This window comes from Peromyscus californicus, unplaced genomic scaffold (genome assembly GCF_007827085.1).
Source record: "Peromyscus californicus insignis strain IS unplaced genomic scaffold, ASM782708v3 Scaffold_10__1_contigs__length_136768540, whole genome shotgun sequence".
NCBI lineage: Eukaryota > Metazoa > Chordata > Mammalia > Rodentia > Cricetidae > Peromyscus > Peromyscus californicus.
The window spans coordinates 115,098,019-115,119,817 of record NW_026294391.1 but is presented as its reverse complement, the minus strand read 5'-3'; the positions used below and the strand labels follow the sequence as shown (position 1 = coordinate 115,119,817).

The window sequence follows — 21,799 nt, the reverse complement described above, 5'->3', positions numbered from 1 at the left end:
GACAGCTAGAGCTATAAAATGGAAAGACCTTGTCTCAAAGAAAGTGGTTTGCCTCCTATGGAACTTACATCCTAGCAGGGGGTTGGACAAATAGCAAAATATGAACACAAATGTAAATTATGTGGCATGCTATTCATTTAATCACTTCAAACTGCCAATAGCCAAGTAGGGGTGTATTGTTTTAGCTACAAAAAGGGTCATCTTGCCGGGCGGTGGTGGCGCACGCCTTTGATCCCAGCACTCGGGAGGCAGAGCCAGGCGGATGTCTGTGAGTTCGAGGCCAGCCTGGTCTACAGCTCGAGATCCAGGAAAGGCGCAAAGCTACACAGAGAAACCCTGTCTCGAAAAAACAAAAACAACAAAAAACAAACAAACAAACAAAAAACCCCAAAAAACAAAAAGGGTCATCTCACACGGCTCAAGCCAACAGGAACAATAGTGCAACTTAAAAAAGTAGCCAGGTGGACCTCAATGGATGAAATTTTCGGGGAGGAAAGGGCTCAGAAGTTACTCCTGACACTGTCTTCACATATGGCAACATCAGGCTACGGAGAACAAAGGAGAAAACAGAAGTGAAATGTTTTGTAAACTAGGAAGTTGTAGGACTGTGGCAATCTTTTTTTATTTAATTACATTTGTTTTGTCAGCTTAGTGCATGTCCACGCGTGCGCCCATGCTCATGAGGGTGGGAGGACAACCTGCAGGAGTCCTCTCCTGTCACCATGCAGGTGCATGTCCACGCGTGCGCCCATGCTCATGAGGGTGGGAGGACAACCTGCAGGAGTCCTCTCCTGTCACCACGCAGGTGGTCCTAGGCAAACCTTCACCTGCTCATCTAGCTCAGCAGCTTGACTGCAGCAAGTTCTTACTTGGTATTATTTAAAGCTTCCTACTTCATCTCACCACAACAGAAAGGCAAATAGGACTCTTGGGTTAAAATATTTCTCTTGCTCCCAAAACACAAAACAATGTTTTATTGTTATTGTTCTTTGGTTAATAAAGCTTTATCTACACAAAGAAGGTAACAGGACATGTCTGAAAACAAATTTGTAGGTCAAACTGCAGTCTGAACAACCTCTCAGAAATCCGAGAGCCGTGTTCTTTTAACAGAAGGAAGTGTAGTAAATAGTACTGCCTGTAATTTACAGTCTCAAGTAGGTAGGAGCTTTCCTAGTGCTACCAAACCATTCTACCAGATAACCATTACTTGCAATTAAATAACAATTAAATTACCTACTAAAACTTAAGGAAAAGGTAACCAATGGAAAATTGTACCAAGGTAATTTTTAGGGAAATGACAGGCATGTAGAGTTCTATAAGAGATAGTCCTTAGTTTAAGGACTTTCACATTCAAGAATTCAAAAAGTAGTAAATTTTTAGAATTTATTTATTTGTATTTAAAAGGAACTGTTGACAACGATTCACTGAAACAATCCAAGTGGGAAAATACAGTCAACACTGCTGAAACATGTTTATTCCACTGAGCAAAACTTCTTAGATGGGTACTGACATGAAGCTGAGGGCTTCAGACTGATCTAAACACACGTGGTCTGATTAACAATATTCAATCACATCTTTCTTTCCTGGATATATAAAAATTAAAATACCAATTAAAAAACTAATATATCTTCTCTTTAAATGCTTCTTACAGATACAATCTTAGTATTATTTAATAGTGGTAATTTAAGAGATTTATTTTGCTCACAAGGTAAGCGACAATCTACCAAAGGGAACCAATAGTTGGCCTATAGGCTCATAGTGCAAATAAAAAGATCAAGAATGCAGCAACTGACATTTCTAAAAATAAAAAACATAAAATTCGTAGAAGTTTCATGCAAAAAGCTGTACTAAGCAGATGGCCGCAGAGCTAGAAGGCTTGCTAATTGTACTGGCAACATCAATGGGACTCCTCATCTTTGCAGATTCAACTTGAACTCTCGTCTTAGGCTTTGTATTTGGCTTTTCCAGTTTCACTAATGACACAAACATGCTATAAAATAAAAGAAATTCACATTAGAAAAATGTATTCTGGAGAGACAAGAACAGCATTAGAGAATACTACCACATTGTCTGGGTTCCTACCAAACAAGGTACTTCGGACCAGTAACTTGAAGAAAACACATTCTGAAAACAAAGCAGAAATATTTTCCAATAGTGTGCTTTTTTCTTTGTCTTACTATGTAACTTTGAAAAACATATAAAGCTGGGCATTGAAGGCATATCAAAATAGGGGCCAGTGTAGCTAGGTAGTGGTATCACATGCCTTTAATGCCAACACTGGAGAGGCAGAGCAAGATGGATTCTCTGTGAGTTCAATGCCAGCCTGGTCTACAGAGTTAGTTCCAGGAGAGCCAGAGCCACACAGAGAAACCCTGTCTCAAAACAAACAAACAAATAAATGAATGAATGAATAAGGGGTGGTGGTCAGGATAAGTGATCTTAAAAAGATGAAATAAAAACCATGCTTTAGATAATGCTGCCCATGTAGTCTTCTTAACTACTCCTGGACAATGTTCATAAACTCACCTGAAGGACTCTTGCCTCCAGAGTGGGAGGCAGGTATGTGAAGTAGAGTTAATTATAAGATTTAAATGGAATTCTTACTTACAACCATATTTATCATGTGAAATAACAATGAGACAATTTTTGTATATTAAAGCTGTTCAACTATTTCAGTCAGCAAGAAGTGTCACACTAGCCTGGCCAAGTTCCAGTCCTAAGGACGTCTATACTTGACTACAGCTTTATGTGACTAATGGGAACCATCAGTCTAGTCAAATTACGAGGTGCTGGAAGGAGAAAACAATTCTTCCCTTTCCTAAATTTTTATGTGGGTTTTTGAAAAATGAGATTGAGAAAAAAAAAAAAAGAAGCATTACTTACATTCAAATCCCTGAAGTACTCATTATAGTCAAGGGCATATCCAACAACAAACTTGTCTGGAATTTCAAATCCAACAACTGTAAACAATCACAGTTTATTATTTAGATAGAGAAAATAGTATTTTCAAATCTAATAGTTGCAAATGTGCCTTCTTTACAAATGTTCTCTAAAATAACTCTAAGCCATTTCATAGTCAACTTTTTTCAGCTATAAGATGGATAAATGATTGACCAAAGAGCATCTACTTACAGTCTGGCCTATATCCAACACTTCGAGAGGTCCTTTTCACCAGCAAGCTGTTAATTACAAAATATTAAACGTGACATATGGAAATACAACAAAGCATTACGAAAGAAAACATCAGTGTTCTTAAGTATCATCTGCATAAAGAATACGGTCAGCTTTGCATACCCATGGGAAGACAGAAACTAATCAGAGTTCACAAGAAGACAAGGCCCTTGATTGATCTCCACGTGGAACCTGGTAAGATGCTTCTGAGAGCAGAATCCCAACTACCCGTACGTCTGTTAGAGCACAGCTACTGAGGGGAATGAATGGGTGGGGGTGCCAATAAGCACAGATGAATAGATAAGGGATCTAGATCCAGAATCCTTGAAATACAACCCCTAAACTTGTAAAGGAGGTAGGTAACAAATGTTCTTTCATCAAGACTTTTAATAAGTGGCTCACAAATGGGAACTTTAGGCTCAAAACAAGTGTGTTAAAAGAACTTTTTATTTTTTTGCAGTGGAGATTGTACCCAGAGACTTGATCATGTTAAGAATGTATAATACCACTGAGCTATCCACTCCATTTTTTAGTTATTATATTTTCAACTGCTTGACTATTGCTAAAAACATAACAGTTTTGAGCAGTTTTATTTTTTAAAATTATACTGTTATTCATAGAAATCATGAATTTGCAAATGTAATTTGATTACACATAATTATATACAACTATATAGTTAGTTAATTATCTGAATGCTTGTCATGTATATATACAACCCTGAGTTGAATCCCTACTACCACCAAAAAATGTTAATGGCTTTCAAATTTTTTTATTTTCACAGAAAGTTGCAAAAGAAAAATATCATACACAAGGGAGGTCTCTAGTGTCCCTTTTTAGCAGATTATCAAACCAGCACATGGGCACCAATGAACTAAGTGGCCATGTACAGATTTCACCAATTTCATATAAACTCATCTTTCTGTGCAGTTCAGGCAATTTCCTAATCACTACCACAATCAAGATACTTTGAACATGCAAGGCTCTCTCTTGCATTCCCTTAACCCCTGGCAATCCCTGATCTGTTCTCATCTGTATGACTTTACCATTTTAAAGTAGGTTATACAAGTAGAAGCATGCAGTTTTATTACTTTGCCTTTCTTTTTGGGGTATGTGTATGGGTCTTATTATAATAGCCTTGAAAAAAATTAGGGAATTTTCAAAACAGGGGGCAGGTAAGCAGTTTAAACAGAGCAAAACACCTGTCTTACGTACTGCTGAAAGTGTCATAACTGGTACAGTTCCAATAAGACTCATCTGAACTGTTGTGTATTATAGTTGTTCCTGTTTATTGCTGATTTGATGGTTTAGTTGTACTACAGTTTTGTCCAAATTTTGTTGCTTTGAATTCTGGGCTATCACAAATGGTGGTGTGAAGATTCTTGTACAGATTTGAGTAGGGAGGTATGAGACAGGTATGAAAGCTCAGGCTGCTTATCTCAAATTCAATGTGATCCTCCTGCCTCTACTTTCCAAATGCTGAGATCACAGGTAGTACAGAAGTGAACCACCATACCTAGCTATCAATTTATACAGATTTTTATATCAACATGCATTTTCACTTCTCAGGGATAAGTACTCAGTACAACTTGTAAGGCCTTCTGGTAGTTATATGTGCAGTTTTAAAAGAAACTGTTTTCTAGAGTGGCCATACTATCTTATATTCCTATCAAATAATAGCTTTTTAATTTTTATTTTGGGAAAAACCAAAACACACTTGTGTAGGACAATTACATTATCAAAAAATTACCCACATCTCACCTCCAGCAATAAAAAAACTCATTGAGGTACATTTATACCATCTATCAGAAAAATCCACGAGGATGAACTGCTCAAACAGGCTTCATGAAAATTATAGAGATTCAAAGACTTTACACAGACACTTTGATCCTTTAAAAAGAGTTTATAAAAAGCCAGTTATGGTCAGCAGAGATGGTTCAGTGGGTAAGGCTATTGCTGCCAACTCTGCCAACCTGTATTCCACCCCCACCTAGGACCAACAAGGTAGAGAGAACCAGCTCCCCTAGGCTGTCCTCTGACCTACACAAGTACATGTGGCACATGCCCACATCTCTGCCACAATAAATAAGTGTAATGAAAAAAATTTTAGAATCAGTTATGATTCAGGAATAAAAAAGAAAAAAGACCTGAACTTTCCTCTACACAAAAACCACAGATTAGTCAAAAGATTTTAAAATAAAATGAAATTGTGAAAGTAAAAACAAAGCAAAATTCAACAGCAGCAAAACAAAAACAATGTTACTTTTAATGACAAAACCCAACTTAAAATAACAGAAGCATCAACTGAGCCATGTTCCCTGTAAGCTTATTAGCTCTGTGGGCAATTCCCTATGCTTCAACATTCTCATCTGTAAGGTGGAGATAACAACTATTAGAGGATCAAACTATAACTAAAAATAAAAACAGAAAGAACTATGAAAACAAAAGCCAAACACCTAGATATAGCAAGGAAGATGTGGGACTGCTTCAGAAAAAAGAAGTAGGCATTTATAAAATTTCAATGATGACACAAAACAGGATGCCTTATCCACCACTCAACTCCAGGAGATTCAAATGTTCAGGGCCCCACCCTTGTGGGTATCACCTTTGGTATCACTGGTTTCCATTTCCCAAGGGAACTCTAGATCGTCTCATGCTACTCAGGACAAGTTTGATATAAATAGCATGCTGCAAAACCAATTGTTATTTGACTCTACATATGTGTGTGCATTTCGTATCTAAAAACTTGTATAGCAAGTTGGTCTGTAAGCACAGGCACCTGAGTTTGGATCTTCAGTGTTCACATAAAAAGCTGACCATTCCTGTATGTGTTTGTGACCCCAGCACTGTGAGCTTAGAGATGGATTCAGAAGCTCACCCACCAAACAGCCTGCATGGCTAAAACTTTGAACTTATAGTTCAGTTAGAGACCCTGTCTCAGGCAATAGAAGAAGATACCCAATCTTGCTCTGGCCTTTGCATATGTGCATGTGTGTACTCACCTGCACATTGCAAGTTAACACGCACACATACACACACACACACACACAAAATATTCTAAGAAACTATACTAAAAATATACATATTCCCCTAAATGATTCAGTTAAGTATTTATATGACACTAACATTATAACAGGTATTAAAGTATATGGAAGGATATGCATAGGTTCTGTGTAAACACTCAACATTAAAAAAATTAAATTACGTTTATTTTCTTTGTGTGTGGGTTGGGGCATGTGTTGTGGTACACACATGGATTTAAGAGGGAAATTTTTAGGAGTCAGTTTTCTCCTTCCACCATGTGGTCCAGGCTTTGAACTCAGGTTGTCAGGCTTGGCAGCAGGTGAGTTTACCCAGTGAGCCATCTTGCCAGCCCTTCTGACATTTTTTATGAAGGACTTGAACATCTAGGGAGCTTAGTGTTGAGGTAGTTGTGAATCCAAAGCTCTGTATATACTGTATTAGACAAGGAGCTGACTATAATGACAGGCTTTATTAACATATAATAAAATCACAAAGGATACTGTCTAAATTTTAAGATTACATTACTATTTAAAGATAAAATGAGAGCTGAAAGCATTTCTCCTTACAAAGAAGCAATTACTTAATGCTCCAAATGAAGAAAACATTTTACTTTAAAATGTCATACATACCTTGCAACTTTAACCATTTTGGGGTTGTACCGCCTGACCAAGGAAAGCAAAGTTTGCATTGTTTTACCAGTGTCAATTATATCCTTTTAAAAAGAAAAGAGACATTTAATGGTAAGTGTTAAATAAAACCAGCATCATTTTAAAATCAGAGTTGCTATACAAACACAGAATACCAGAACCTCAATGTTCTGGTATTCCATGGCAGAATGTCATTATTTTTTCAGCACATATAAAAAAAAAACCTCACCATAATTCACACACAGAGATAGTCTGTAACTTGTAACCCATCTGGCTCTCAGCAAGTAGTGGGAATGTCAGTCCCCAGAACTACACTGCACAGGTGTGGCAAAGTAAAAAACAATGAATTGAAACGGGTACATGTAATCACTGGACATACATGCAATTCCTCTTCTTGTTTTTCACTCAGGGTCTAGCTATATAGCTCAGGCTGGTAGCCTTAAACTCAAGATCCTACTGCTTTAGACTCCTGACAGCTAGGATGGCAGGCATAAGCCACCAGGTTTAATTCTGTAAAAGTATATTAGATTTTTCTTTGTAATTTCAAGATAGGGACTCTTTCATCATAAATTCTGATAATGTGAGCAACAATGTTTTGTATTAGGTTTGAAGACATCCAAATTACTATATTTTACTATATAAAACTTTATCAAAGATAAAGCACCTGCATAAGATCCACTGGGCCCCATATCTCCAGTACTACCAAAAACAGTATCAGAAAACAAATAAAAATCCATAAAGCAGCGTGGACCACAAGAAATATGAGGGCTAGAGACTTGTGAAAAATGAAGATTCTAGGATGTGGCAGGCAGGATGGGCGCCAATATCACTGCCCGCTGGAGTACACACTGGAAGAACTTCTACCTCTTAGAGGTGACCACAATCCATGAACACAATACGACAGTCACCTTGTACACAACAATTTTAGCAGACTAGAAAGAGAATTCTCCTGCTGATTTTGAAGAAGTGAGCTGTCATGCTATGAGAGGGCTGTGTAGTAGGACATGAGGGATGATCTTTGTAGAAGTGAGCCACCCCCAGTCATCAGTCAGGGAGAAAACTGTCCCTCATTTGGATAATACACAAGGAATTATACGGTGCTATTATCCTGAATGAACTTTTATTTATTTGTGCGTTGTGTGTGTACACACACTTGCCATGGTTCAAAGCCAGCAAGGTCTACATAACTACTTCCAAGACAGCCAGGGCTACATAGTGAGACCCGATCCTTAAAAAAAAAAAAAAAAAAAAAATGAGTGAAGCTGGGCAGTGATGGCGCACGCCTTTAATCCCAGCTAGCACTCAGGAGGCAGAGGCAGGAGGATCATAGGCCAGCCTGGGTTACAGAGTGAGTTCCAGGAAAAGTGCAAAGCTACACAGAGAAACCCTGTCTCGAAAAACCAAAACAAACAACCAAACAAAAATCAATGAAAGAAGCCAGACACAAAGTACAATTACTATGTAATTCTATTTATATGTATGTCCTCAATTGGCAAATCTTAGAAAGTGGAAAAGGGAAAGGAAGAAATAAGAAATGAAGGCTAAGGAGACTGGATTTTTCTGTAGGAAAATGATGTTTTTATAATGTTACTTAAAAAAAAAAATAAGGGCCACCAAGATGGCTTGGTGGGTAAAGCCATTTGCCATGTAAGCCTAGTAACCTAAATTTAATCCTCAGATTCCATGTAAAAGGTAGAAGGAAAGAACCAATTATACAAAGTTGTCTTCTGACTTCCATGTGCATACTGTGGCATGTTTACCCATGCAAACATACACAAACTTTTTTTGAGACAGGGTTTCTCTGTGTAGGTTTCTGTCCTAGAACTTGCTCTGTAGACCAGGCTGGCCTCAAACTCACAGATATCTGCCTGCCTCTACCTCCCAAGTGGTGGGATTAAAGGTGTGCGTCACCACCACCTGGCAACAAACTTTGAATTAAAGAAAAAGTCAAAAGTGGAGGATAACTTCAAGGAAACAATGTTTTCTGGCACAGTACTGCAGTTACATTTATGAATTGACATCAGTTGAGAAAGCATGTACAAAACATGCGCAGGGTCAGGCTAGACAAAATTCCAGGATGGAGAGGGGAGGTGGGCATCATGTCTTGCTCCAGTGAAACTGATAGCTGCTGCAAGACGAGAGTCAGTTTTCTTTAAGAATGTGGCTCCTGGTGGGTTGATCACTCTCTAGTGAAAGCCACACATCCAAGAGTAATGGGCAGAACTAACTGTATTGTTGGATTTTAAAAAAAGAAGACGACCCAAAGTTGGGTAGATAGGGAAGGGAGGACAGATCTGGGAGGAGTCGGGAGAGGGCGTAAACATAATCAAAATACATTGTACTAAATTTTCAAAGAACTAAAAAAAAAAAAAAAAAAGAAAAATTTTAAAAAGAAATACTAACTGAACAATGGTGGTGCACACCTGTGATTCCATCTTGTAAGAAGCTGGGGGAAAAGGATCATGAGTTCAAGGTCAGCATAGGTTACACAGTGGGTTCAAAGCCAGCTTGGAGGCCAGGTATGGTGACACACAACCATAATGGTAGCATTCAGAAGGCAGAGGCAGGTCATCCTGATCCACACTATGAGAGCCAGGCCAGATGGGGCTAACACTAATACCTGGTCTCATAAAAGCAAAAAAGCCATCTTGAGCTACACAACAAGACCTTGCAGGAGGGAGGGAGGGAAGATGGACTAAGGGAAAGAGACGGAGGGAGGAAGGGAGGTAGATGGTAGATGCCTGTAATCTCAGCACTTGAGTTGGGAGGTGCAGGCAGGTGGATGGAGTTAAGAGTCTAGCCTGGACTATTTAGCTACCTCATTCTCCAAACAAATAAACAAACAAAAAGCAAAACAAAGAACTGAGGGTGAAGCCTAGTGGTAGAACATTTGTTTAGCATGCTCTGGGTTTGATCCCTAGCACCACACGTAAAAACAAAGAAGTAAAATTTCCTTTGTTAAAAAACAAAATAAGGGCTGGAGAGGTGGCTCAGTGGTTAAGTATATTAGCTATGTAACCATGAGGACTGGAGTTTGGATCTCAGTACTCACATAAAAACCAGGCATTTTGCTCCCACCTGCAACCCAGGTCTAAGAAGGCAAGAGGCAGGAGGATTGCTGGGGTTTGCCAGCTTCCAGCCTATATAAGAAAATGTGAGCTCCGGGTTCGGAGAGACACATCTTCTGGTCTCTGTACTTGTGCACAGGCATGCATACTTGCACATATACTCATATACACTCAGACATATAAAACACATGCACAAAAAATAAATATTACAAAAAGCAGAAAGGAAACAAAGAGATTACAAAAATGAATAAGCAACTAGGAGCAGAAAAATGATGATAGAAAAATGATGTTCTGGAAAATGTGCAAAGTACAGAGAAGATGAAAATGGAGAAGGACCTCTTGGTCCCATATTGAACTCGAGTTGGAAGAGGCGAGTCCGGTCTCAAAATGGAGGGCCATGATCCAAAGGGACCAGAACAGTTGAGGAAGCTGTTTATTGGTGGTCTGAGCTTTGAAACCACAGATGATAGCTTAAGAGAACATTTTGAGAAATGGGGCACACTTACAGACTGTGTGGTAATGAGAGATCCCCAAACAAAACGTTCCAGGGGCTTTGGTTTTGTGACCTACTCTTGTGTTGAAGAGGTGGATGCTGCAATGTGTGCTCGGCCACACAAGGTTGATGGGCGTGTGGTGGAACCAAAGAGAGCTGTTTCTAGAGAGGATTCTGTAAAGCCTGGTGCCCATATAACCGTGAAGAAAATTTTTGTTGGTGGTATTAAAGAAGATACAGAAGAATATAATCTCAGAGACTACTTTGAAAAGTATGGCAAAATCGAAACCATAGAAGTTATGGAAGGCAGGCAGAGTAGAAAAAAGAGAGGATTTGCTTTTGTAACTTTTGATGATCATGACACAGTTGATAAAATTGTTGTTCAGAAATACCACACTATTAATGGGCATAACTGTGAAGTGAAAAAGGCCCTTTCTAAACAAGAGATGCAGTCTGCTGGATCACAGAGAGGTCGTGGAGGTGGATCTGGAAACTTTATGGGTCGTGGAGGAAACTTTGGAGGTGGTGGAGGTAATTTTGGTCGTGGTGGAAACTTTGGTGGAAGAGGAGGCTATGGTGGTGGAGGTGGTGGCAGCAGAGGTAGTTATGGAGGTGGTGATGGTGGATATAATGGATTTGGAGGTGATGGTGGCAGCTCTGGTGGTGGTCCTGGTTACAGTAGTAGAGGAGGCTATGGTGGTGGTGGACCAGGATATGGAAACCAAGGTGGTGGATATGGTGGTGGTGGAGGAGGATATGATGGTTACAATGAAGGAGGAAATTTTGGTGGAGGTAACTATGGTGGTGATGGGAACTATAATGACTTTGGAAATTATAGTGGACAACAGCAATCAAATTATGGGCCCATGAAAGGGGGCAGTTTTGGTGGAAGAAGCTCAGGCAGTCCCTATGGTGGTGGTTATGGATCTGGTGGTGGAAGTGGTGGATATGGTAGCAGAAGGTTTAAAAAAAAAGCAGAAAAGGGCTACAGTTCTTAGCAGGAGGGAGAGCGAGGAGTTGTCAGGAAAGCTGCAGGTTCCTTTGAGACAGTCGTCCTAAATACATTAGAGGAACTGTAAAAATCTGCCACAGAAGGAGCGATGATCCATAGTCAGAAAAGTTACTGGAAACCCTTCTTGTTCAGGACTGTCATAGCCACAGTTTGCAAAAAAGTGCAGCTATTGATTCAAGCAATATAGTGTCAATTCGATGTACATTCCTGAGGCCTTTTATCTGTTGTAGCTTTGTCTTTTTCTTTTTATTACATCAGGTCTATTGCCCTGTAAATTGTGGTAGTAGTACCAGGAATAAAAAATAAAGGAATTTTTAACTTTTCAAAAAAAAAAAAGGAAGAAAAGAAAATGGAGAAGGAGGTTGGTATGTATTCCGAAGCCACACTGAAAAACCTATTAAAATGTTTACTAGCCGGGCGGTGGTGGCGCACGCCTTTAATCCCAGCACTCGGGAGGCAGAGGCAAGCGGATCTCTGTGAGTTCAAGGCCAGCCTGGTCTCCAAAGCGAGTTCCAGGAAAGGCACAAAGCTACACAGAGAAACCGTGTCTCGAAAAAAACAAAACAAAACAAAAATGTTTACTGAAGAATTGAGGAATAGCGTCAAGGTAAGAGGATGATCACAAACAGGTGTAAGTGGGTTCAAGAGCCTCCTGAGTATCTGGGATTCCAGGCATGCCCTACTGTACATGGCTTCTCTTAATCTTTAGGAAACACAAGCCCCTCATTAAAACAGATTTCTCTCTCTGGTTTACCTTTATTATAATACACACTAAGTTAGAAAAATTTAAATAGTATATTAAAAAGTAAATGCAGAACTTACTTCAACAACATACATATGATCACAAACAGAGTTCAGTAAGGCAGACATGAAATAGGGAGACCACAAAAAACTAAAGAGGTATGTATGTAGGCCATTAGACAGTGATAAGTGAAAATATTGAAAGGGATAGGAAGTTGACATGGAAATGTAAGATTTTACGTAGAATAGCCAAAGAAAACTTTAATGAGAAAGTGACTTCTGAGTAAAGCAATGGTTCTTAGAGCTTAGCATGCATCAGAATCAGCTCAAGGTTTGCTCAAGAAAAGCTTGCTAGTTTTCATCATAAAGATTCTGAGTCAGTAGGTTCTTGGCTGATGATTTGGGTTTTTAGGGATCACATTGAAAAGCAATGGGCTACAGACAGAGATGGTTTGAGTCTTTACTCCACTCACTGCCTGGTAACCTTGGGAATCTGTTTACCCTTCCTGTGCTTGTTTCTACATCATTTACAGTAGTAGCTGGCAAAGTGAGCATTGGATAAACTTTACTGGTATTACATACAAAGTACTCAAGGACATAATAGCAAAGAGAAAATAACACATGAACTATAAATATTTTTCTTCTTTTATAAGAATATTTGATATTCATTTAAGATGAAATAAGAATCTTATGATAGTCCATAAAATAAAATTTAGGACATTAAACAACATACATATCTCTCTATAATTATAGCTGGTTTTAAAGAAAAAAATCAAAACCAAAAGAGATAGTGTGTAAATGTTTTTATGAGCAGCCAAATACATCACTTATACTTTTTGGTTTGTGTTTTGCTGTTATTGCTGTTGTTATTTTGTTTTGTTTTAAAAACAAGGACTCTCTGGCTTCAAACCCATTATGAAACCCAGGCTAACATCAATGGAATTCAAGAGCCTCCTGAGTATCTGGGATTCCAGTCATGCCCTACTGTACATGGCTTCTCTTAATCTTTAGGAAACACAAGCCCCTCATTAAAACAGATTTCTCTCTCTGGTTTACCTTTATTATAATACACACTAAGTTAGAAAAATTTAAATAGTATATTAAAAAGTAAATGCAGAACTTACTTCAACAATCAAGACATTCTAGAAGAAAAAAGAGAAATGAAAATTATTACATGAAGTAAGATATTTTCCAATTATCAGTGAAATCATACAACAAACTCTAAGAAATTACCCAAACTCTTGCTTATAAGTAGTTGACTATACTGAATCCTGCTTGAAACAAGTGTTCTATTAGAACTCAGAAGTCCTTAATATTAAATCTTTCATAAAGAATATATGACCCATATGTCCATTTTTTTATAAAAAGCTTTTAATCCTTAATGCAAGATCTTAGACAACTTGTGAAATTTCTTTGAATCTCAGTGTCCTATATGTAAACTGAGAAACCTGAACCAGCTGGCCTTTTATGTATCTTGACTTTAAAATTCTAAGAACTATAACCTGTACAAATGCCTCCAAAAATCATGTATCTAACATAAGAGAGAATGCAATTAAAATTTTATTTTTCCATCAATCAAAAACTAGTAAGGTTGTGCACATATCTGGGGGCCTACACTAAGGACAAATACCAATACTTCTATTTACCATAAACCCCTAAACCCATGCCAACCCACTCTTTTTTCTTTTACTTTGTAGCCCAGATTGGCCCAGAACTCATCATGTAGCCAAAGCTGACCTCAAACTGGCAGCAACATTCCTGTCTCAATCTACTGAATGTTAAGATTACAGTTGTGATTTACCATGCCTGGGTCCTCACTCCCTCCACTTTCTATGTTTATGCTAGTTAGAGGAACAAGGCAGCATTTCCCATGTCCATAATAAACACTGCACAGAAGATATATTCTCTACTATTTATCTATAATTCTCAATGCACTCTGCCAAACAACCATTAACATCAGAATTGTAATGTCTTCTATATTATTCTAAGCTAGTGGTTACAAGGTAGAGTATATAGCATCCACTAAGTTTCACTAAAATTCAACTTTTTCACCTTGTGGTGGTTTGAATGAGAATGCCCCCCATAAACTCTCACATTTGAATGTTTGGTCCCTAGTTGGTGGAATTGCTTTGGGAAGTTTTAGTCAGTGTGACCTTGTTGGAAGAGGTGTGTCACTGGGAGTGAGCCCTGAGGTTTCAAAAGTCCACACCAGCCCCAGTCTCTACAACTCTCTGCATCCCATTTGCAGATGAAATATAAGCTGTCAGCTACTGCTCCAGTGTCATGCTGCCAGCCTGCCACCCGGTTCCAGGATGGTCATAGACTCACCTTCTTTTGTTTTTGTTTTTGTTTTGTTTTATTTTATTTTTTATTTTATAATTTAATTTAATTTTACATATCAGCCACAGATTAGACTCACCTTCTGAAACTGTAACCAAGGTCCCAATTAAATGCTTTCTTTTATAAATTGCCTTGGTTATGGTGTGTCTTCAAAGCAATAGAAAAGTAACTGAAGACATACTTCATTTTGTTTATCCTACAATTTTAAGCACTTTACAACATAAATTACTACCAAAATTCATACATAATTTACAAATACATATGCTGTGGGTAAATCCTTGAAAAACTGTTTAGTGACTGGGCATGGAAATCAAAGTTTGGAGAATCACAGCTTATGCATTAAAAGTAAATTGTAACCAAGAAAAACTTCTAATATGTCCACGTCTCAAAGCAATTTATCATAGAAGGCAGTATCTCACAGTCTTGCAGGGGTCTAAGAATAGAATCATGCAAGGTTAGCTCAGAACGTCTGGAAAGCAACTCACAGCTGCAGCTCATTCTACAGACAAGAAAAAGGTCATTTTAAAGTAAAACTTAGGATATGCACAGAAAATAAAACAGATATAAAAATTCGGGGCAATCTAAAGGCACAGAGTACAGAACAGATGAATAACATAACTATGATTTTATTATGAGGTCTACAGAAATTCTAAGTAAACTGAAAATACATTAATATACTGATTTAAAAAAAGCACTGTAGCTATTCAAATAAATCCTAGCATAGTGTAAGAAACACCGACACTGGACTAAGACATTTATTTATTCAAATTGTGGTTCTGTCACCTAATAGTTATATGACTAAATTTCAACATCCTTCAACATCTTCCTTACAGGGCAACTATGAGTATTACATGAAATAATAAACGTAAGATACTACAATGTATATTTTTAGCAAAATTGAATATATAGTTAGCTCATGAGTCAGTAACTGTTTCCCTATCCACTATGCAGTTTTCTCAACATTTTCTGTCCCTTACCTTGAACATTTGAAAGGTAACAGTCCCATCAATAAGTGGCTCATAGCAGCAGTAATAGCTGCTGCAGTATTATAGAATTATAGACTGGTAAACAGCATGGGCTTCTGGGACAGAGACTGAATTCTAATCTTGTGTCTAACACTAAATAACGTTGGTTCAGTCATAAGTATATATGTTAATTCTTTACATTTTTTTGTTTCATTAGGGAGGTTGTAATACAGATCAAATATGGAGGTCAGAGGTACTGAACTTGGGTCATCAGGCTAAGTGGCAAGTGTCTTCCTGCATCAAGACATCTTGCCGGACCCTAACTGTAGATTTTAGCATAAGACAGCTTATTCAAATCAACGAAGTCCAGAAAGATTAAAATTTGTCCAAGGAATGCAGCACAGCATTAGACTATTGCTCTAATACAGAGGCTGAGAACTGCTACCACTGAGAGTTTCTGTTATGTCAAGTTCCTACATGTCTACTCAATAATGAGAACAATGAGGCTCAGGAGTCAAAAAAGAGGAACGATTTGAATAAAGGTAGATTGGGATCCCAAGCCTATATTCTCAAGTAGTAATGGGAAAATATTTGTGTGTGTCTATACTTGTACACACATAAGGTAAATTTCCACGAAAGAAAAAAGAAAAATGTTTTCAATAAACCCGTAATCTCATCACCAAGATTTAACTGTGCTTAATTTTTATTCCTTGATTTGTTCCTAAACATAGTCTACTGTGACTATCATAAAAAGTTATTTTAGAAGCAGAGCTCTGTTTAAGATCACAGAGATGTGCAGTGGGACAGAGCCATTAGGTGAAAAGACAAGGTCAAACTAAATCACAGAAGACCTTGAAGGCTAGGCCCCTTCCAGCACTGAAAACTGATTATAGAAGTGCAGGTTTCGAATGGCTTCTAAATATGGACAAAGCACGATGAAAGGGAAGGAGGTCTGGCAGTTGTACACCAAATGGACAGGAGAGAGAAAGAACCAACAGACTACAACTTCTCTGAAGGTTCCAAACACTGCTGATGGCAACATTAGTTTGCCATGACCCCAATACAGGAGTGTAGAATTTCACAAGTGTTTTATGTTAAAGTTCCCTACAGATGTTCAGTGAAGTAAACAGTGAGCACGAAAATCTAAAAGCTAGAGAAAGAGCAAGCTTTGGTGTCTGCATTCAAGCTCTTCTACTTCCTAGTTGTGTGAATTCGAGATTGTGAGACAGTTTTTGTCTCATAATCCCATGTAGTTTTCAACTATAACTATATTGCTGTAGAATGGGAATATAACTTCCCTCACCAGACTACTATGAAATTTACCAGAGTAATACGTTTATATGTAGCACAATGTCTGAAAGTAAACAAAAACTAGCGGCTTAGAAAACATGTTCAGGGGCTGGAGAGATGGCTCAGTGGTTAAGAGCACTGACTCCTCTTCCAGAGGACCCAGGTTCAATTCCCAGCACCCATCTGGCAGCTCACAACTGTCTGTAATTCCAGTTCCAGGGGAACTGGCAAAACACCAATGTACATAAAACTTAAAAAAATTTTTTTAAAAAAAGATTCCTTTAAAAAAAAAGAAAAAAGAAAGAAAACATGTTCAGTCCAGTATAGCGGCTCACGCTTGCAATCTCAGCACTTGGGAGGCTGAAGCAGGAAGACCACCATGAGTTCAAGGCCATCCTGGCTTACAAATGAGATACCAGGATGGTGTGGGGCTACAAAGTGAAACTCTTGTCTCAAAAAACGAAACAAGTACTGGTGAAATGGCTCAGGGGGTAAAGGCACTTGGTGCCAAGTCCGACAATGGAAACATAATTCCCTGAACCTACAGGCTGGAAGGAGAGGACTGACTCCTATAAGTTGTCCTCTGACCTCCACACACTCATGTACCTCCCCCCCAACTCCCTCTCTCCCTCTCTCCCTCTCCCTCTCCCTCTCCCCTCTCTCTCTCTCTCTCTCTCTCTCTCTCTCTCTCTCTCTCACACACACACACACACACACACACACACACACACACATGGAAATAAACCAATGTTAAAAAGTAACAGAATAGCCGGGCTGTGGTGGCGCACGCCTTTAATCCCAGCACTGTGTGTGTGTGGGGGGGGGGGGAGCAGAACCAGGCGGATCTCTGTGAGTTCGAGGCCAGCCTGGTCTAACAGAGAGAGATCCAGGACAGGCACCAAAACTATACAGAGAAACCCTGTCTTGGAAAAAAAAAAAGTAACAGAATAAAGCAAGAAATTCTACAGATTTCTCATAGTAGTATATTTGAATTTATTTGCAGTATTTATTTACGAGAAACTGCTATAATAGCTCTACAATTGTATCACTTAAGCCTATTAACTCTGAGGTAGTTACCACTACCATTTTAGCTCTAACTACCTCTGAGGCACACAGGGTTAAAATATCCTCCCCAATGTCACAGAGTTAGGAAATATCGAGCCCAAGTTTTTGATCAATGCTATCAGATTCCACAACTCACATTTTTAGCCACCATACAATATTGATTTTCTATTCTTTTAAAGATGTAAGTGGGGCTAGAAGAATAGCTCAGTGGTTAAGAATGTTAAGAGTGCTTGATGCACAATCATAATGACTGGAGCTAAGATCCCAGCACCCATATAACAAGCAGGGTAACCTACAAATGCCTGTAACTACAGCTCTGACGAATCTAACACCTTCTTCTGGCTTCTGTGCGCACACACAGGCTTGCATACTGGCATACGCACACACAGAGACACAGAGACACACACAGAGAGAAATCTTAAAATGAAACTACATGTGAATCGTTTTTAAGACTGCCTTTCTCTCCATCTGTATTTTCTGAAAGATTCCAAATTAGATTTTCAAAAAGGTATTACAGAAAGCAGTAATTAGCAATATGGATTTTTAGGGTTAATGTTAGATTCTGCTGTTATGTTAGATTCATTTGGCTATACAGTCCAGGGGATAATATAAACTACATAAGGTACTTTCCAAGAGTTAAACAACACTTGCTTATTTATACTAATAAAGTACTCTGAGTGAGTGATTGAAAGCACAGTTACTAACTGATTCCTGGTATAAAAAAGATTCTTTCCTTCCCCTTCAAGATACATACCTTTCCAGTTAAAGTTGAGAGATCATCTCCACCAATTACTTTTATGTCCCCTGTTGACTGATCATTCTAGTTGAAAAAAAACTACATCATTTATATGCATATTTTTGTGTACACACAAACTTCTCAAATTATCAGATGTAAGCCACAACATTTAAGACATTAGCTATCTAATGGCCACAGCATTATGGTATTCTAAATTATATGAATTATAAGAATTAGGTTTCTAGAAATTAATGACTAGGTAAATTTCACATAAAGATTAGTAAAAATTAAAAATCCTAATTGGTCATTACTGGTTTTTGATGTTCCGAAGAGTCCTAAAAATAGAGTACATCCATTTCTGAGTGGGCATATTATAGCTATTCATCATCAATCAGGCACTTCTCAACCACAAAGGACAATTTATTAGCATGGCAGGTGTCTGCTTCTGGCCCTGTAACATTCCTGTGAGTCATACAAGTTGAAGGAGCTGGTCTGGATCACATCCAACCCCGAGGATATGCCCCCTAAAAGTCCAGCCTATATCCAAGTCATCTTCAGAGCTGAGAAACCAGGTCTGATTACTAGTCTGCTAGAACATACATCTTAGGTTCTCACTTTCGGCTCTCATAGAAATTAACGGAAACCCTTATAGGGGTTTCAAAGAAGAGTACTTAACACTCAGTATAGCTGGTGGGAATAACTATAATTTGAATGTGCTGGAATCAAGACAGAAAACTGAATTGAAAACAGATGAATAAAAGAGCCTGGACTTGCTCTATTGAGACAGTAACAAGTATCATAAAGCTACGGCAATTACCTTATGTCAATCAGCACAGTGATTGACAGAAGTTAAAGGAACCAAGTAAAATCCAGAAACAGACCCAAAAACATATGACAATTTAGTACAGGACGAAGATGGTATTTTGAGTCAGTAATTAAAAGATGAATTATTCAACAAATGGTGTTTGGTCAATTACTTATCCATTTGAGAAAAAATAAAGCATGGTCCCTACCTCACACCATGCACAAAAATAAAATTCCAGATGGATTAAAATCTAAATGTAAAAAATAAAACTATAAGTGGATTGGAAGAAAATGTAGGAAGATATTTTTTCCTTGCATTCTTAGAAAGGGCAAAAAACTAGTCATGAACCCCAACTGAAAAGATCTACAACCAGTATTTCTAATGCATATTACACTTCAAAATAAGAATCCATCAGATGGGACTGGAGAGAGAGCTCATCAGTTAAGAACTCCTGCTGATCTTGCATTGGACCTGGGTTCAGTTCCCAGCACCCACATGGCAGCTCATGATTGCCTGCAACCCCAGCTTCAGGTGATCTGATCCCTACTTCTTGCATTAAAAGCATCAGGCATGTACATGGTGCACATACATACATACTGGCATTCACACATACACATAAAGTGAGATAAATACATCCTTTTTAAAAAAGAACTATTAGAGCCCAGCAGTGGTGGAGCACACCTTTAATCCCTACACTCAGTGGGGCAGAAGCAGGCAGATCTCTATGAGTTCGAGGAGAGGAGGCAAGCCTGGTCTACAGAGCAAGTTCTAGGACAGCCAGAGCTGTTGTTACACAGAGAAACCCTGTCTCAAACCAAAAAAAGGAACTACTGGAAAAATGTGATTCTAGTGTTCACCCATCCACATTTACAGAACTTAAGCCTGGTAATACATTGAGGGGAAACAAATACTCAAGTTGTTGGTTAGAATACAAAAACCAATATAACCTTTTTTGAAAAGAATATAGTAATGCCTATTAAAATTGTAAACATGCACACCATTTTGATCTAACAATCCCATTTCCAAGAATCAATGTCACAAAAAACATTCACAAACATGCGAAAGAACATTAAAGGATGCTCACTGTATCCGTTATTCATCAAAAAGAATCAAAATGTCTTTTAACAGGGAGTTAACTAAATTAATGAAGTTAATGTATACAACAATAATACTATGGAACTATTAAAAAAATCACAAAATCTAATATATACTATATAGATCTATACTAATTAATAACACCAAGTAGTAGACCAATATGCTACCTATAAGAGTATTTTTATTGTGTATTTAAAAGTATGTTGAGGCAGGTATTTTTTGTTCTGTATTTAAAAGTATGTTGGGGCAGGTATTGGTAATACATACCTGTAATCACACCTCTATGGAGGCTGGGCTACCTAACAGACCTTATCTCAAAATATCATTAAAAAAAAAGATGGCCAGGTGGTGGTGACACACGCCTTAATCTCAGCACTGGGGAGGCAGAGGTAGGTGGATCTCTGTGAGTTTGAGGTCAACCTGGTGTATAGAGCGAGTTCCAGGAAAGCCAAGATTACACAGAGAAACCATGACTCAAAAAACAAAATAAATGATAGCTCAGTTGGTAGAATGTTTGCTTGGGGAAGTGGGAGAGAAGGGAACAAAATAAATAAAACCATACTAATAGTACATGCTGTCAACTAAATGTTTGGCTTTTTAATGTAATTTTGCATATTATTTCTCATATTAGTCTAGCCTAAAACCCAGAATTTCAAACACACAGAACTGATTAATGACTAAAAGAAAAAGAACTGTATGAAATCTGAAACTAGTTTAGAGGGAATTATGCTAAGAGGGCTACAAAGTAATAACAAACCTTGGTAAATACTGACATCTTCTGTAGAAAGATGGTATTACAGTCCAACACCAATTAATTCCTTTTTCAAGGAAAGGCCAAAAGGAGTAAGTACCTAAGAATGGAGCTGTGATCCAAAGGCTATGGCTATAGGGTCTGAGGCAACAGAACTCCAAAGTACACAGAACACTGGCACTCTAAGACTGTTCCAGCCGGGCGGTGGTGGCACACGCCTTTAATCCCAGCACTCGGGAGGCAGAGCCAGGTGGATCTCTGTGAGTTCAAGGCCAGCCTGGTCTACAGAGTGAGATCCAGGATGGGCACCAAAACTACACAGAGAAACCCTGTCTCGAAAAAAACAAAAAACAAACAAACAAAAAACCCAATGACACCCAAGACTGTTCCAATTTTCACAGTCCCATTGACCTCAAGGTTTCAGCTTATGTGACCTTGAAACTTTTTTCAAGGAAAACAGCCTCCTTTTAAATGAGGCTAATAAACAAGGTTCATTTAATAGCTGTTATATGTGAGTGCCTACACTGTCTACAAATGCTATCCATGAATCAATTCCCTAACCTGAGTGGCCAGAAAACTATAGCCCCTCCTTGTCTGTC

At 38.3% G+C, this 21,799-nt stretch overlaps 2 protein-coding genes across 2 annotated transcripts in view; one reads left to right on the top strand and one right to left on the bottom strand.

The window, feature by feature from the left end:
• Positions 1-933: 933 nt before the first annotated feature.
• The window catches only part of Hprt1 (hypoxanthine phosphoribosyltransferase 1), a 39,030-nt gene continuing 18,164 nt past the window's right edge, over positions 934-21,799 (bottom strand). The window contains exons 4-9 of the mRNA XM_052739602.1: positions 18,568-18,633; positions 13,278-13,295; positions 6,822-6,904; positions 3,133-3,179; positions 2,884-2,960; positions 934-1,990 (exon numbers count right to left, since the gene is read on the bottom strand). Of these exons, the coding sequence (XP_052595562.1) occupies positions 1,943-1,990; positions 2,884-2,960; positions 3,133-3,179; positions 6,822-6,904; positions 13,278-13,295; positions 18,568-18,633 (339 nt within the window). The 3' untranslated portion in view covers positions 934-1,942. The remainder of the gene's footprint in view (positions 1,991-2,883; positions 2,961-3,132; positions 3,180-6,821; positions 6,905-13,277; positions 13,296-18,567; positions 18,634-21,799) is intronic.
• Positions 10,040-11,651, top strand: LOC128111223 (heterogeneous nuclear ribonucleoprotein A3-like). Its single transcript, XM_052739592.1, has one exon. It carries the CDS (start codon positions 10,295-10,297, stop codon positions 11,396-11,398), a length of 1,104 nt encoding a protein of 367 aa, XP_052595552.1. The 5' UTR covers positions 10,040-10,294; the 3' UTR covers positions 11,399-11,651.